At 42.0% G+C, this 14,454-nt stretch overlaps 1 protein-coding gene across 1 annotated transcript in view; it reads right to left on the reverse strand.

The window, feature by feature from the left end:
• Positions 1-1,479: 1,479 nt before the first annotated feature.
• The window catches only part of LOC109138062 (immunoglobulin lambda-1 light chain-like), a 17,098-nt gene continuing 4,123 nt past the window's right edge, over positions 1,480-14,454 (reverse strand). Inside the window, 3 exon segments of the mRNA XM_027282411.1 lie at positions 1,480-2,541; positions 2,577-2,930; positions 6,108-6,146. Of these exon segments, the coding sequence (XP_027138212.1) occupies positions 2,333-2,541; positions 2,577-2,930; positions 6,108-6,146 (602 nt within the window). The 3' untranslated portion in view covers positions 1,480-2,332.

The raw sequence follows: 14,454 nt of genomic DNA on the forward strand, positions 1-14,454 counted from the left end.
CGCTAAAGTGTTAGGAGATGGGAACTTGCTAATTGGGTATAACACAGAAACACAAGTAGAAAAAGCTTGGAAAATGGTGAGTGTAGGAAAAACGGTGAAAGTTGGAGAGAAGAGAAATGATGAATGTAGGGAGTGATAACAGGGGTTCCCCTTGGTATCGGCGTAAAAGATCTAGTGGGAAATCTAAGAATGAGAAATACAACAGTTAAAGATGCTAAAAGAATGACAAGAGTGTTGTGGAGAAATTGCTGACGTCAAAGGTCAATGGTGAGGTCAGGAGGGAAGAAAGTGTTCAGGAGCCTCTGATGTCTTATGCTGTATTATTTATTGATGCTTGATCAAGGAGAACTAGAGACACTTTCAAAGTACATCTGAAGTGCTTGAGTTGGTCTCGCATTCTGACGAACTTGTGATGGTGCATATACTTTAAATCCAAAGATCACACCCCAAATACTATATGCCCAGAATTAGTCAAAGAGAATGTCTTTACCCTTGGAGGTGTTATTGTCAACATATTCTAGTCTGGAGACACAGATGTCTGTTTACGCAGATTGGAACGTCAATGTCAAGCTATCTATTATGTCTAGGAATGCAGCAATAGGTCTCTTCGACCCTGGCCACCACAGTGTTAAGATATGGAAGGCATCTAGTCAAAGACAAACAATTAGTACTGCCGAGGACCACAAGGCTCACATGTGACCTCATGTAACCTAAGGACAGAAAATTCCATAACAATCCCCTCTAATTGATCATAAGATCAATACTAACTGCCGAATAATAATAATTAGCAAATTTAGAGACCACCAGGGAGTACAGTCAGAATGGGATTGACACATTATACATTATAAAACATTTGTAATCACACAGAATTATTCAAAAGGACATCAATAGAAATCATCTTTCCAAACAAAGCAGTCGGTTTAGATTATTTCATACAATCAGTGAGAAACTTTAAGAACCCCTCTTATGTACCCCATCATCCCATTCCCATGATGTGTGAGTTCCACTTTCAGGTCAACAAGGGCCTTTAAGCTAGCACAGATCCCCTACAACACAAAGGTGTTAAAGAAGGTCATCAGGGAGGTCACAGATCATGTGCAAATATGCCACTGGGAGAGGTCTGTCATCAAAGAATATAAAACATGTTTTGCTTTATTTACATTGACATAATTCCATCAGTGTTATTTCATAGTTAGAGATCAGAAGATGTTGTGGGTGGAGGGCTCAGTGTGAAAAAGGCTTACAGACAACAAGAGGAAAGACAAACGAGCACAGAGAGGGAGAGGAGTTGATGAGTGTGCACAGCTGCAGATATGAATCTGTTCTCAGTGGTTATTAGGACTCATAAAAAACTGTGAGAGCGAATCAACACTTCCTTTGGTGCAGCAGACGGGCTGTGTGGGTTTCTGCTCTGCAGCCTCCTCACCGTTAGCTGCACTTTTTCACACTGATCACACAATGACAGTTACAAGCATCGACTGTGGTTAAAGACAAAAAAACAGTTTTATTGATTCTGTAAAGGTGACAGTTTAATGACAGTTTCTCCAGCCTGACCCCAACTTGTAACATAATACAACATATTAGGACATGTGGGAAAGGATCAGAGCGTGCAGACATTTTGAACAACATCAATACAAAGACAATTTCTAATCCATCTGTTCATTTTGAACAGGTTTCAAATCTGACTGGAAATGATGTCATATAGAACTTTATGAAAATATATTTCTGCAGTAACTTTAGTTTTTCTCTGTGAAGCATTTTGTGACTCTGTCTTGAAATGTGTCACATAAATCTTAATTCACGTATAATCAGTAACTATACCAATCCATTTCATCTGGATGAAGCTGTAATGGTCAAGTGTCATTTTATTGGTTGATCAAAAATAAACACAGCCATCATTTTGGCCACATTCAAAGTTCAGCCCGACTGATGGAGCCGCTGTGTCATCATTTTATAGCAGTTGTAGCTTCAGAGCAGCTCGCTGTGTGTAAACAACAGTGTCATCAGCGTAGAGATTTACATCCACACTGACACAATTAGAAAAGGGGGTCAGCACTGAACCTTCATTTTCTATGAGTATACAAGTCACAATTAAAAGTGGAAAGAAACTAGAGGATCAAAATAACACTACAGCACAGAACTGAACTGCAAATATATATGTGTATATATGTATTTATATTGTTAGCAGGACTGTAGCTAAGCTGTGCATCAAAAGATACATTTAACAAGCAACAACAAGACGTCACAATTCAACATTTCTGACTGCTGATCAAAGTGATCAATGAGATGAACTGATGAGATTTGATGGTGAGAAAAGGCGAGCAGAAAACAGTCAGTCAGCATGTGTGCAGTTGGTGGACGGTCCCTTGTTTCTGAGGATCATCAGCAGAGAGAGTCCACAGCAGTACACCAGACTCTTCACTATCAGCACTGTGTACAGCAGACACAACAGCTTCACCCTGTACTGAGACGGAGCAGAAGCTGCTGGTGGAGGAGCTGGAACCTCTGCAACAGAAAAGGAGTCCAAAAGAAATGTCAGTCCTCTGCTCCTCTGCTCTCTTTGCCAGCATCTCCACATGAAGCTGAATCACTGCTGAACACAGTCACCAAGCCTTCATTACCTTGTTCTGTTTGGGCCTCCGCTGTGCCCCCCTCGTGCTGGACGGAGCAGTGGTATTTATATGTGCTGCTCTCGTGCCCATGGATCAGTAAGATTGAGGCGGTGCGTCCCGACTCTCTAAGCTCCAGCTGCTCTCCCACATCACGGTGCACCTCCTCCAGAGGACCGTCCTCCTTTTGTCTTTTCCAGGAGAACTTGACCAGAGGAGGAAACATGGCTGAGGCCAGACACAGCAGGGAGCTCTTCCCCTCCAGGTGGGCTCTGGATGCTGCTGGGTACACGCTCACCACGGGCTTCACTACCTGCTCATCTGAAGTTTGACAGCAGCAACAAGCAGCACAGACACACATTGACACAGTCAACAGCAGCTTACAGCACTGCACTGCATTCAGTGTGATCCTGGAAACTACATGGACTCTGATCACTAAACTACTCATCAATACAGCACAAAGTTCACTACATATACTGTATTCAGCTTCATATCAAACACAGTTATCATGTCATGTCATCACATCAGGAGTTCACTGAATTTCTGGCTGACATTCTCCCAAAATATGACAAGACCTGTCCCGATCATTTTCTCTCCTTCCACTCTACCTGTGCCAGGATTCTGGACTCTATTGCCCCTTTTAGGCAAAAATCTGCCAAGCCAAGAACAGACCCCTGGTTGAACAACACCACCCGTGCTATCAGGCAACGTTGCAGTCAGGCAGAACACAGATTGAAGAAGGACAAACTGCATGTGTCTCTGGAAATATTAAGGGACTGTTTCTGATTATCAGAGAGCCGTACGTAAAGCGAAATGCCAGGATCTCTCTAATATTATTTCTAGCAGCAGTCATTGTCCCAAGGTGTTATTTGCTACAATTAACGCCGTTGTTAACCCATGCACTTCTGCTGTGACTGATGTATCAATAGCCACTTGTGAGAATTTTCTTCATTATTTTGTTCAAAGTGGATTCTGTCAGAAAAGACACTAATGTGAGTGTCATTACGAGTGCTAATAAGGATCTGCCTGTTGCTCCAGCTCGTCCTGCTGTGTTTGATCAGTTTGAGCTGGTTTCCCTCTCTTCTCTCCGTGACGTAATGAAATCTCTGAAACCTACAACTTGCCTATTGGATATTGTCCCTGCCAAATTGTTGAAAATGTTTTTTAATACTTTGGGGCCCAGTCTCCTGGTTTTTATTAACTCCTGCCTTACATTAGGAACTGTCCCAGCTGCCTTTAAACATGCTACTATCTACTTATCCAGTAGAACCTTCTCCGTATGGTTGGTGACCTGTCCTCTTCCATTGCCCCTCTCTCCTGTGGAGTTCCACAAGGATCTATTCTTGGCCCTATGCTCTTCTCATTGTACATGTTACCACCTGGGTCAATTATAGCCAGACACAACCTTGCTTTTCACTGTTGTGCTGACGATTTACAAATCTATCTGCCAGTGAAGCCAAACAGTAATGGTCAATGTTCTTTGTTTGATTGTATTACTGATATTAAGCTGTGGTTGGCCCAAAATTTTCTTCATTTAAACGATGACAAAACTGTGACGGCTGGCCTCGGCACCCTGTCAGCTAAGCTGAGTTCAACCGTCAGAAACCTGGGAGTGACCTTTGACAGTCACCTCAGGTTTGACAAACACATCAACAACGTTGTCAGGACGAGTTTCTTTCAGTTGCGTCTCCTGGCCAAAGTTAAAACGTTTTTAAGCCGTCACGACCTTGAGAAAGCCATCCATGCCTTGATAAGCTCAAGGTTAGACTACTGCAATGCACTTTATGTCGGCGTCTCTCAGTCTTCCCTCAGTCGACTTCAACTTGTGCAAAACGCTGCTGCCCGTCTTTTAACCAACACCAGCAGACGTGCGCATATCACTCCTGTTCTTAACTCCCTTCATTGGCTTCCTGTCCTTTATAGAATTGATTTTAAACTTTTAATATTTGTTTTTTAAAGCTTATAACGGCCTCGCCCCATCGTATTTATCTGAGCTTTTAAATCCAGGCTAAAAACCCACCTATTCAGGATGGCTTTTAATACCCAGTAGTATGATGACACTTTCATCTATCTCGATTTTGTTGTATTTTATTGTTTTTACTGTTCCTTTATTGTTTTTAATTTGTTTGTTTTACTTATTGTTCTCGTTATTTATTACCTGCTGTAAAGCACTTTGGTACACCGAAAGGACTGTTGTAAAGGGCTGTATAAATAAAGTACATTTACATTTACATTTACATCACATGTTGAAAAATAAAAACAATTCACTTTGTTTCTTTATTTGAATGGAGTCCATTCACTATAATGTCACATTCATGACTATTACTGAGAATAGAATAGAATAGAATAGAATAGAATAGAATAGAATAGAATAGAATGATGAAACTGACCTTCATATAGTGGACAACTGTTTTTCTGTGTCAGGGTTAATATACATATTATTATAAGTTACATATTTACCTACACACAGAATGCAACTGTCATTTGAATGATTACAATATCCAGAACATATTATACATTTACCACCATATACTTTAGCCCAGCCACTAAAAAAACTAATCAATACATCAATCATTTCATAAAGATTTGAACTTTTAGACACAATTACAATGATATGTTGGGATTTGTCAAATGGAATAAAGACTGCTGTATAATAGAATATAAAAAAGATCAGACTTTATTGATTCATGACGGGAACTTCACATAGAAATTAATATAACCTAATATAATAATCTAAGTCTTGTATGAATGATAATGTGTGCAGTATCTGACACAGAATATTTACCACCATATACTTTACTAAATATATTTACTGTTATAGATTTGAAATTATGCGAAGCATCATATAATATTTATATTGAGTGTATTAAGATACAAATATATATGTATGTGTGACATTATATATCATCCTATGTCATTTATAGAAATATATAAATTAGTATGCATACATTCTATTTATTGTAATATCATATTCAGTATGTGTTTGCCTTCATGTAGAAATATATCTTCCACTAAAAGACATATGTACCATCATATAAAATACAGTTGTCATGAGGTAAATTTGAGCATTTCAAATGATTTATTAATTATCCTTCAACATATTTAAAGTTATATACTTTTAAAAATACATTTACTGACATATATTAAATGATATTTTATATCATATATTATCCTGTTTTATAAAAACAAGAGATGGTGCTGAATTACTGAGATGATCAAATACTGTATATCTGTAACATTGCCAATATCATACTTTTTCTATATGAATCAGTTTGATGTGGTGCAGAAATAAAGAATAACTTCAGTTGTGCAGTGAAATTTAAACATCTTTTCATGAATTATGAACCTTTTTTATTGAACAATAGCTGCATGGCTGCAAGAATTCTCTACTAATGATGAACAAACTAACATGTAAAGCCTGAAGCAGCAGAAACTCATTAAAACACATTTTCAACTTGTTCAAGAAACAACTGAAGGAAAATGAATGTTTATTCTTACCTGTTACATACAGTTTAGTTCCAGAGCCAAACATGTAGTCATCACAGTGAAAAAGCGTAATACAAAAACCTGCCTGCTGTTGAATGTGTCAGCTGAGAGTCCAAATGAACACAAAACAATCCTTTCAGAAAGTCAAAGCATGAAGTGATTGTGAATCAAGTCAAAGTCACTCCACAATAACTGACTCCAACACCTTTGCAGGCACTCTGAACACTTTCTAAACACTTTGACATCCATAATCAGTCTGCTGTCTGTGAGGAGCTGCTGAGTGCCTTTCCCTTTCATGAACCTGCTCATCCCTCCTTCACACAGGAGGATTTCCAACAGCTGCTGGGCAGGTGCAAGCCTGGCAAGGCACCAGGGCCAGATGGCATCCCAGCTAAGGGGCTCAAGCTCTGTGCCATGGAGCTCTCTGCCATCCTCCACTCTATCGTCTGTCAGTCCTACAGGACAGCATCAATACCCACATCTGGAAAACATCCAGCACCATCTCCAGCACCATGTGGAAAAACTGATCCTGAACACCATCCTGCCAGCTTGTCAGACCACAGCTGGACCCCCAGCAGGGCCAAACGAGGGACGGAGGATGCTGTGGCATGCCTCCTCCACCCCCTCCTTCAACATCCGGAATCAGCAGTCAGCTTCCCTACAGTCCTCTCTGGTGACTTCATCTCCACCTTCAATCCAATTCAACAGCGGGAATGAGGGAGGGTGTGGCCTAAGGAGATCAACACCCTATATCAAGGTGTGCATAATTATTAACTGACTCTGAAAAGTCAAAAATTGTAAAAAGTCTTTCAGAGGGATGCAGCAATTTTGAAATATCTAAGATATTGGGCCATTAAACGTTTTGTTGCATATAGTCAACAGGGTCACAAGAAACGTGTCGAGAAGAAAAAAAATGAGAAGAATCCAACATGAAGCTACCAGGAACCCATTATCCCCCAGTGCTGCCATATTCCACAACTGCAACCTACCTGGAGTGTCAAGAAGTACGAGGTGTTCAGTTCTCAGAGACATGGCCAAGGTAAGAAAGGCTGAAACCCGACCACCTCTGAACAAGACACATAAGTTGAAACGTCAAGAATGGGCCAAGAAATTTCTGAAGACAGATTTTTCAAAGGTTTTGTGGACTGATGGGATGAGAGTGACTCTTGACGGTCCAGATGGATGGGCCCGTGGTTGGATCAGTAACGGACACAGAGCTCCACTTCGACTCAGACACCAGCAGGGTGGAGGTGGGCAGGTATTATTAGTGTAGGAGCCATATATTGTTTTGTTAGATCAGTATTCTTGGTTTGATTTATTTGGTCTGGTTGCCACGGTGATGTGTGTGGTTTGGGTCACATGGGTGCCAGCAGATGATCAACGTAGGTTATATTAGGGGCTGAATCACCTGCACTGGGTAAGGAGAGAGGCAGGTTAGGTAGCCATATTTTTTGTTGACCGCTTTTTGTTTAGTTGAATGCATTGTAATACATGCCAACAGTGTATGGTAAAACCACATTATGTCATCTTATTAAATACCCTGAAACGTACCCTGAACTTATCGTGCTTCGCTGAACATCAGCGCGTTATACTCAAACATACAGGACCTAACCTCAGCCTCTCTAGCGTCTTTAAAGGATTTGGAAAACCGCAATATTAGTCAACAAAAAAAGGCATCGATAAAAGCGATCGCTGGGAGCGCAAAGGAATCTGTGAGACGCCCAGTAAGTGCGGCGGTGCCAAACAAAGTAAGACAAAGCGCCACGCCATACATCTGTCATGGAGGACAGGTAAGCTCACCTGTGCGTGTATGTGTGTGGAGAAGGAATCCGGATTGCATTGAAGTGTCTCCGTTTGGAACATGAAGGAAGGAATGCGGGTCGGATATGCGTTGTCTGTGCGTTATGTTTGCTCTGTGCTCTGAATGATGTCTGCACTTTGTCGCTCGTATGCAAAGCTTTATGATGTTTCGAGGAGGAATGCTGATGCTGGCTTGTTGAGATGAATTGTTTGGATATGTGGATTGTGCATTGTGGATGGATTTAAATGTCACGGTTCACTGAAAACTGAAAACTGAATGAAAGCGGGTTAAAATGAGTCAAACAAATGACGCTGCCTCATGCTCTGACATGGAGTCTGGGAAAAGGGAGCGGAAACTCACTGAAAAGGCTCTGGTGAATAAAATTGAAAAACTGCTAAATGAACGCAAACACGCTGTTAATAAAATTAAAGGCTTGATACCAAGAATGAAACAAAGGGGAACTGTATCTAAGGTGAAACAATGTTTGGGGAATTTAAACATACTGTGTGAAAATGCCACAACCGCACACAATGAACTGTTGCCTTTATTCCCTGAGGATGAACTCATTAAACAAAAGGAATGGTTTTCAAGCGTTATGAATTACAGCAATACATTTCAAAAAGACACTCAAAAATGGATTGTTGAAACTGGACAAAACTCTCAGGAGCAACAGGATTCATCAGAAATGCCACCGCACTCTGTGGAAATTAATGAAGCAAATCAAATTGAGGATGAAATTAACCCATGCGACAGTGTTTCAAATGTTGAAAGCCACAAAACAGCTCAGTCTCAATGCTCTTCAACTTCTTCTGCACGTTTAAAGGCAGAAGCTGAGCTTGCAGCTTTAACTATGAGGCACAAACTATTAAAGGATAAGCATGCTTTGGAAGAAGAGGAGCAACGTCTGCGCAAAAAGAGAGAAGAGCTCGAACTGAACACTGAAATTGCAGAAAAAATGGCAAAACTTGAAATTCTTAAGATAAAAAGCACAACAAGTGGAAAAAGGACGTCAAAGGTCTCGGATGGAATGAAATCATATTTGGAAAAGGCACAATCTAAAGGGTTACTCAACATCAATGCAGATGAATTCATTCCTAAACAAACTGAAATGAACACGAATACAAATACAACTTCATATGAACAAAATCAAATGCAATTTCATATGGACCCATTCAACACACAAGATTTACGTGGACAACCAGGATTTAACACAGTGGATCTGGAAACCAGAAATGATGTTCTTGGCATCATGAGGAAACAAAACTAAATAACATCATTGTTAATGCAACAGCAATGCCTATCAGCTCTACCTAAGAGAGAGATCCCAATTTATGACGGTGATCCATTGAAATATCACACGTTCATTAAAGCCTTTGAGAATGGAGTTGAGAGGAACACAACTAATAGCTGTGATCGTTTATACTTTTTGGAACAACACACAAAAGGTCAGGCCAAAGAACTTGTGAGAAGCTGTCACCACATAAATCCAGAACGAGGATATGCAAAAGCAAAAGCTTTATTAAAGGATCAGTTCGGGAATGAACAAAAGGTTGCCTCTGCTTACATGGACAAAGCCCTCTCATGGCCTCCAATTAAAGCAGACGAGGTGAAGATCCTGCAGGACTACAGCCTCTTCCTCAGAGCCTGCTGTAATGCCATGGAGGATGTGCAGTATCTTTGGGATATGGATATGCCTTCCAATATGTTGAGCATCATTAAAAAACTTCCCTACAAACTGAGAGACAAATGGAGAAACCGTGCCTGTGAGCTGCAGGAACGACACAACCGGAGAGCTAAGTTCACGGATATTGCTGACTTCATTGAAAGTCAAGTGAAAATTATGACAGATCCTGTGTTTGGCAACATCCAAGACTCCAAACCAATAATCATAAATAGAGGAACAAACAAACCCAAGTTACAGTTTCGTGATGAAAATAGGCTTCTTGAAGGAGAATGGCATCTGTTTTGGCTGTTTGTGTACAGGACACATCAGTAAAGATTGTCGAAAAAGGATTTCCTGCTCAAGGTGTAGCCTTAGACATCCTACTATACTTCACAAGGAACCCGTTAATGATTTGGAGCAGACTGACAGGAGGCCAGAGCTGCATGTTGACAACACACTGGTGTCAAGTGGTCTTACAGGGGCTGGAGACCAGGACTGCAAACTGCCTATTGTTCCAGTTCAGGTTAAATCTAACAAAGGAACCAAAATTGTCATCACTTACGCTTTCTTGGACCAAGGGAGTACCGCAGTGTTTTGCACTGAGAGCTTGATGCAAAAGCTCCACCTCACAGGGAGGAAGGGGCGCATCCTTCTTCGAACCATGGGCCAGGAGAAAGTTGTAAGCAGTAACATCGTGTCAGGACTGGAGGTTGCAGCACTGGAGGGGGACAACTTTCTCGAGCTACCAAAAGCTTACACACAAGAGTCCATGCCTGTGCACAGAGGAAATATCCCTACCGAAAAGGATATTAAACAATGGTCATATCTGAAAAATATTCACTTACCTCAAATTGATGCAGGAATAGAGCTACTCATAGGAACCAATGTTCCTAAAGCACTGGAACCGTTGGAGGTGGTGTGTAGTGTGAATGATGGACCATATGCTATCCGAACCTTGCTGGGCTGGACTGTTAATGGTCCACTGACAGAAAACAGTGGAGAGACTGTTAACTGGGAGCATCCACACATAACTGTCAACAGAGTTTCAGTTGTGAACCTGGATGATCTCTGGCAGCAACAGTTTAAGAATGACTTCCCTGAAAGCAGCATTGATGAGCAACCTGCAATGTCAAGAGAGGATCAAAGGTTCCTGGAGTTTGTCAACAACTCAGTGAAACAGGTGGAAAGGCATTATCAGATTGCTTTACCTTTAAGGAACATTGACATTACCATGCCAAATAATAAGAGAATTGTTGAGCAGCGCTTGTGCTGTCTAAAAAGAAGGTTTCAGAAGGACTTAACGTTTCATACTGAGTACAACATGTTTATAAATGACCTTCTGGCTAAAGGCTATGCTGAGAAGGTGCCAGAAGAGGAGCTAGACCGTGGCGATGGAAAAGTATGGTACATACCACACCACGGAGTTTACCATCCCACCAAACGAAAGATCAGAGTTGTGTTTAACTGTGGAGCAAGATATCAAGGAACATCACTAAATGCTCAACTTCTGCAGGGCCCTGATCTTACCAGCTCTCTGATTGGAGTAGTGACCCGATTTAGGAGGGAACCAATTGTGATCATGGCTGATATCAAATCCATGTTCCACCAGGTACAGGTCCCACCAGATGACAGAGACCTCCTCAGATTCCTCTGGTGGCCTATGGGGGATGTGAAGCAAGTACCCACTGAGCTTCGGATGAAGGTGCATTTGTTTGGAGCAACATCATCTCCTAGTTGTGCCAATTTCGCTCTCAGAAAGTGTGCAGAGGACTACGGGCATCTCTACAGTGAGGAAACAGTGGAGAAACTATTGCACTGCTTTTACGTGGATGATTGCCTTGTGTCAGTGGCCACGGAGAGGGAAGCAGTGTCGCTTTACAGGAACCTGGTTTCTTTGTGTTCTGAGGGTGGATTTTCTCTTACAAAGTGGATGAGTAATAGGCCTGAAGTGCTGGAAGCCATCCCTGAGAATCACAGAGCAAATGGCATTAAAGGGTTGAACATGGAGCTGGATTCGCTACCTGTAGAGAGAGTGCTGGGTGTGGAATGGAGCATTAAATCAGACTCCTTCAAGTTCAAGATTGTGCTTAAGGATAGACCACTTACCAGAAGAGGAATCCTCTCGACTGTCAGCTCAATCTATGATCCCCTTGGAATGCTGAGCCCTGTAGTTTTAACAGCAAAGAGGATGCTGAGAGACCTGTGCAGGAGAGGGATAGGCTGGGATGACACTGTGCCTGAGTCAGTCTCTAAAGAATGGTTGGAATGGCTGCAGCAGCTGCACCTGTTGGACAGATTTGAGGTCAGCAGATGTTTGAAGCCACCAGGCTTTGGAGAAGTTACTTCAGCCCAGTTACATCACTTCTGTGATGCCAGCGAACACGGATATGGAACAGTGACTTACCTGCTGTCAAAAAGCAAGAACTTTGAAGTACACAGTGCTTTTGTGATGGGAAAAGATCGAGTAGCTCCATTGAAATGTGTTACAATCCCCAGGATGGAGCTTATCGCTGCAACTATGGCCAGCCGCATGGCCGCATGGTCTTGGGAAAGGGCAGCCTGTTAAGAAGTCCAGTCACCTCCATAAACTCTGCCCACAGCTGCAAGATGGAATCCTGAGAGTTGGTGGTCGGCTCAGTAAATTGTCTATGCCTGTGGAAGAGAAACATCCAATAATCCTAGCGAAAGATCTTCACATCTCGGAGCTCTTACTAAGGCATGTACATCAGGAAGTGGGACATGGTGGCCGTAACCATATGCTGTCTAAGCTGAGAGAGCGATACTGGATAGCTGGTGTGAGTTCAGCTATTAGGAGAGTGCTAGCCAAGTGTATCACCTGTCGCCGTTTGAATGCTCTGCCAGTTCACCAGCAGATGGCAGATTTGCCTCATGAAAGAATTGTCCCAGATGAACCACCATTCACCCGTGTGGGAGTTGATTACTTCGGACCTTTTGAGGTTAGGAGTAGAAGGAGCATAGTAAAGAGGTACGGTGTTCTATTTACTTGCTTCGCCATCAGAGCAGTACACATCGAGGTTGCATCATCGTTGGACACCGACTCTTTTATTAATGCACTCAGGTGTTTCACTGCCAGGAGAGGACAAGTTCGGGAGCTACGCTCTGACAATGGAACGAACTTTGTAGGAGCAGAGCGAGAGTTGAGGAAGGCCATCGAACAGTGGAATCAGGTGCAGATCCATGATGTCATGCTTCAAAAGGGAATCCAATGGAGCTTTAATCCACCTGCTGGCTCACATCATGGGGGAGCTTGGGAACGGTTGATACGGTCTGTTCGAAAGGTTCTTAATTCCACCCTGAAAGTACAAAACTTGGATGAGGAAAGCCTTCACACAGTGTTTTGTGAGAGTGAAACCATAATAAACAGTAGACCAATCACCAAAGCCTCTATGGATCCACATGACCTGGAAGCATTGACGCCAAATCACCTGCTACTGTTGAAGACCTCACCAACATTGCCACCAGGAGTGTTCGAACCCTCAGATATTTATGCACATAGGAGGTGGAAACAGGTTCAATATATGTCTGACTTGTTTTGGAGGAGATGGGTTAAGGAATACTTACCTCAACTACAGGAGCGTCAGAAATGTACAGGAGTGAAAAGGAATCTTGTTGTGGGAGACCTTGTCATCATCATGGACAGCACAGCACCTCGAAACTCTTGGCCTGTGGGACGAGTGATACAAACCTTCCCGGACCGAAGAGGATTCGTTCGTCAGGTGTGGATTAAAATCCGGAGCAGCTGCCTGGACCGGCCTATCACGAAGGTATGCCTGCTGCAGGAGGCTGAAGCCGTTTGAGGACATACTGGCTGCAGTTATCACTTTTTACTTTTTTTGACTGTTACTGGACTCACGTTGCTGGTTTTTGACTGTTTGACTTTGACCGGTGAGACTGTGGACCCTTTGAGTCATATGATTCAAGAAGACCGCTTTTTGTTTAGTTGAATGCATTGTAATACATGCCAACAGTGTATGGTAAAACCACATTATGTCATCTTATTAAATACCTTGAAACGTACCCTGGACTTATCGTGCTTCGCTGAACATCAGCGCGTTATACTCAAACATACAGGACCTAACCTCAGCCTCTCTAGCGTCTTTAAAGGATTTGGAATTAGAGATGAGCTAGTTGGACCTTTTCGGGTTGAAAATGGACTCAAAATGAACTCTTAGACCTACTGCGAATTTTTAGAAGATACTTTCTTCAAGCAGTGGCACGGGAAAAAGTCTGCATCTTTCAAGAAGACTTAGATTTTTATGCAAGACAACGCTCCATCACATGCATCAAAGTCCTCCACTGCATGGCTGGCCAGTAAAGGCCTTTAAAGATGAAAAACTAATGACATGGCCCCTTCTTCACCTGACTTAAACCCTATTGAGAACTTTCGGGCCCTTCTTAAGCAGGAAATTTACAGTGAAGGTAAACAGTACACCTCTCTGAACAGTGTCTGGGAGGCTGTGGTTGCAGCTGCACAAAAAGTTGATTCTGACCAGATCAAGAAACTGACTGACTCCATGAATGGAAGGCTTGTGACTGTTATCCAAAAGAAGGGTGGCTATATTGGTCACTGAGGGGTTTTTTTTGTTTGTTTTTTTAAATTTCAGAAAATTTGGAGTTTGTTTATTTTTCTCACTTTAACAGGTGACAATCATTTTAGTTGCATAATAATTCTGCACACCAATAGTTGCCAAATCAAATCAAATCAGATTTTATTTCTATACCCCAAAGTCACAAAGTACATTTGCCTCGGAGGGCTTTACAATCTGTACAGGGAGTGAGAGCGCAGTGTTCTAGAGGGGTAGTAAGGTACTATGAGCTCTTTTAGATATGATGGTGCCTGACCATGAAGAGATTTGTAAGTAAGGAGAAGAATT

This window comes from Larimichthys crocea, chromosome X (genome assembly GCF_000972845.2).
Source record: "Larimichthys crocea isolate SSNF chromosome X, L_crocea_2.0, whole genome shotgun sequence".
Taxonomy (NCBI): Eukaryota; Metazoa; Chordata; class Actinopteri; family Sciaenidae; genus Larimichthys; species Larimichthys crocea.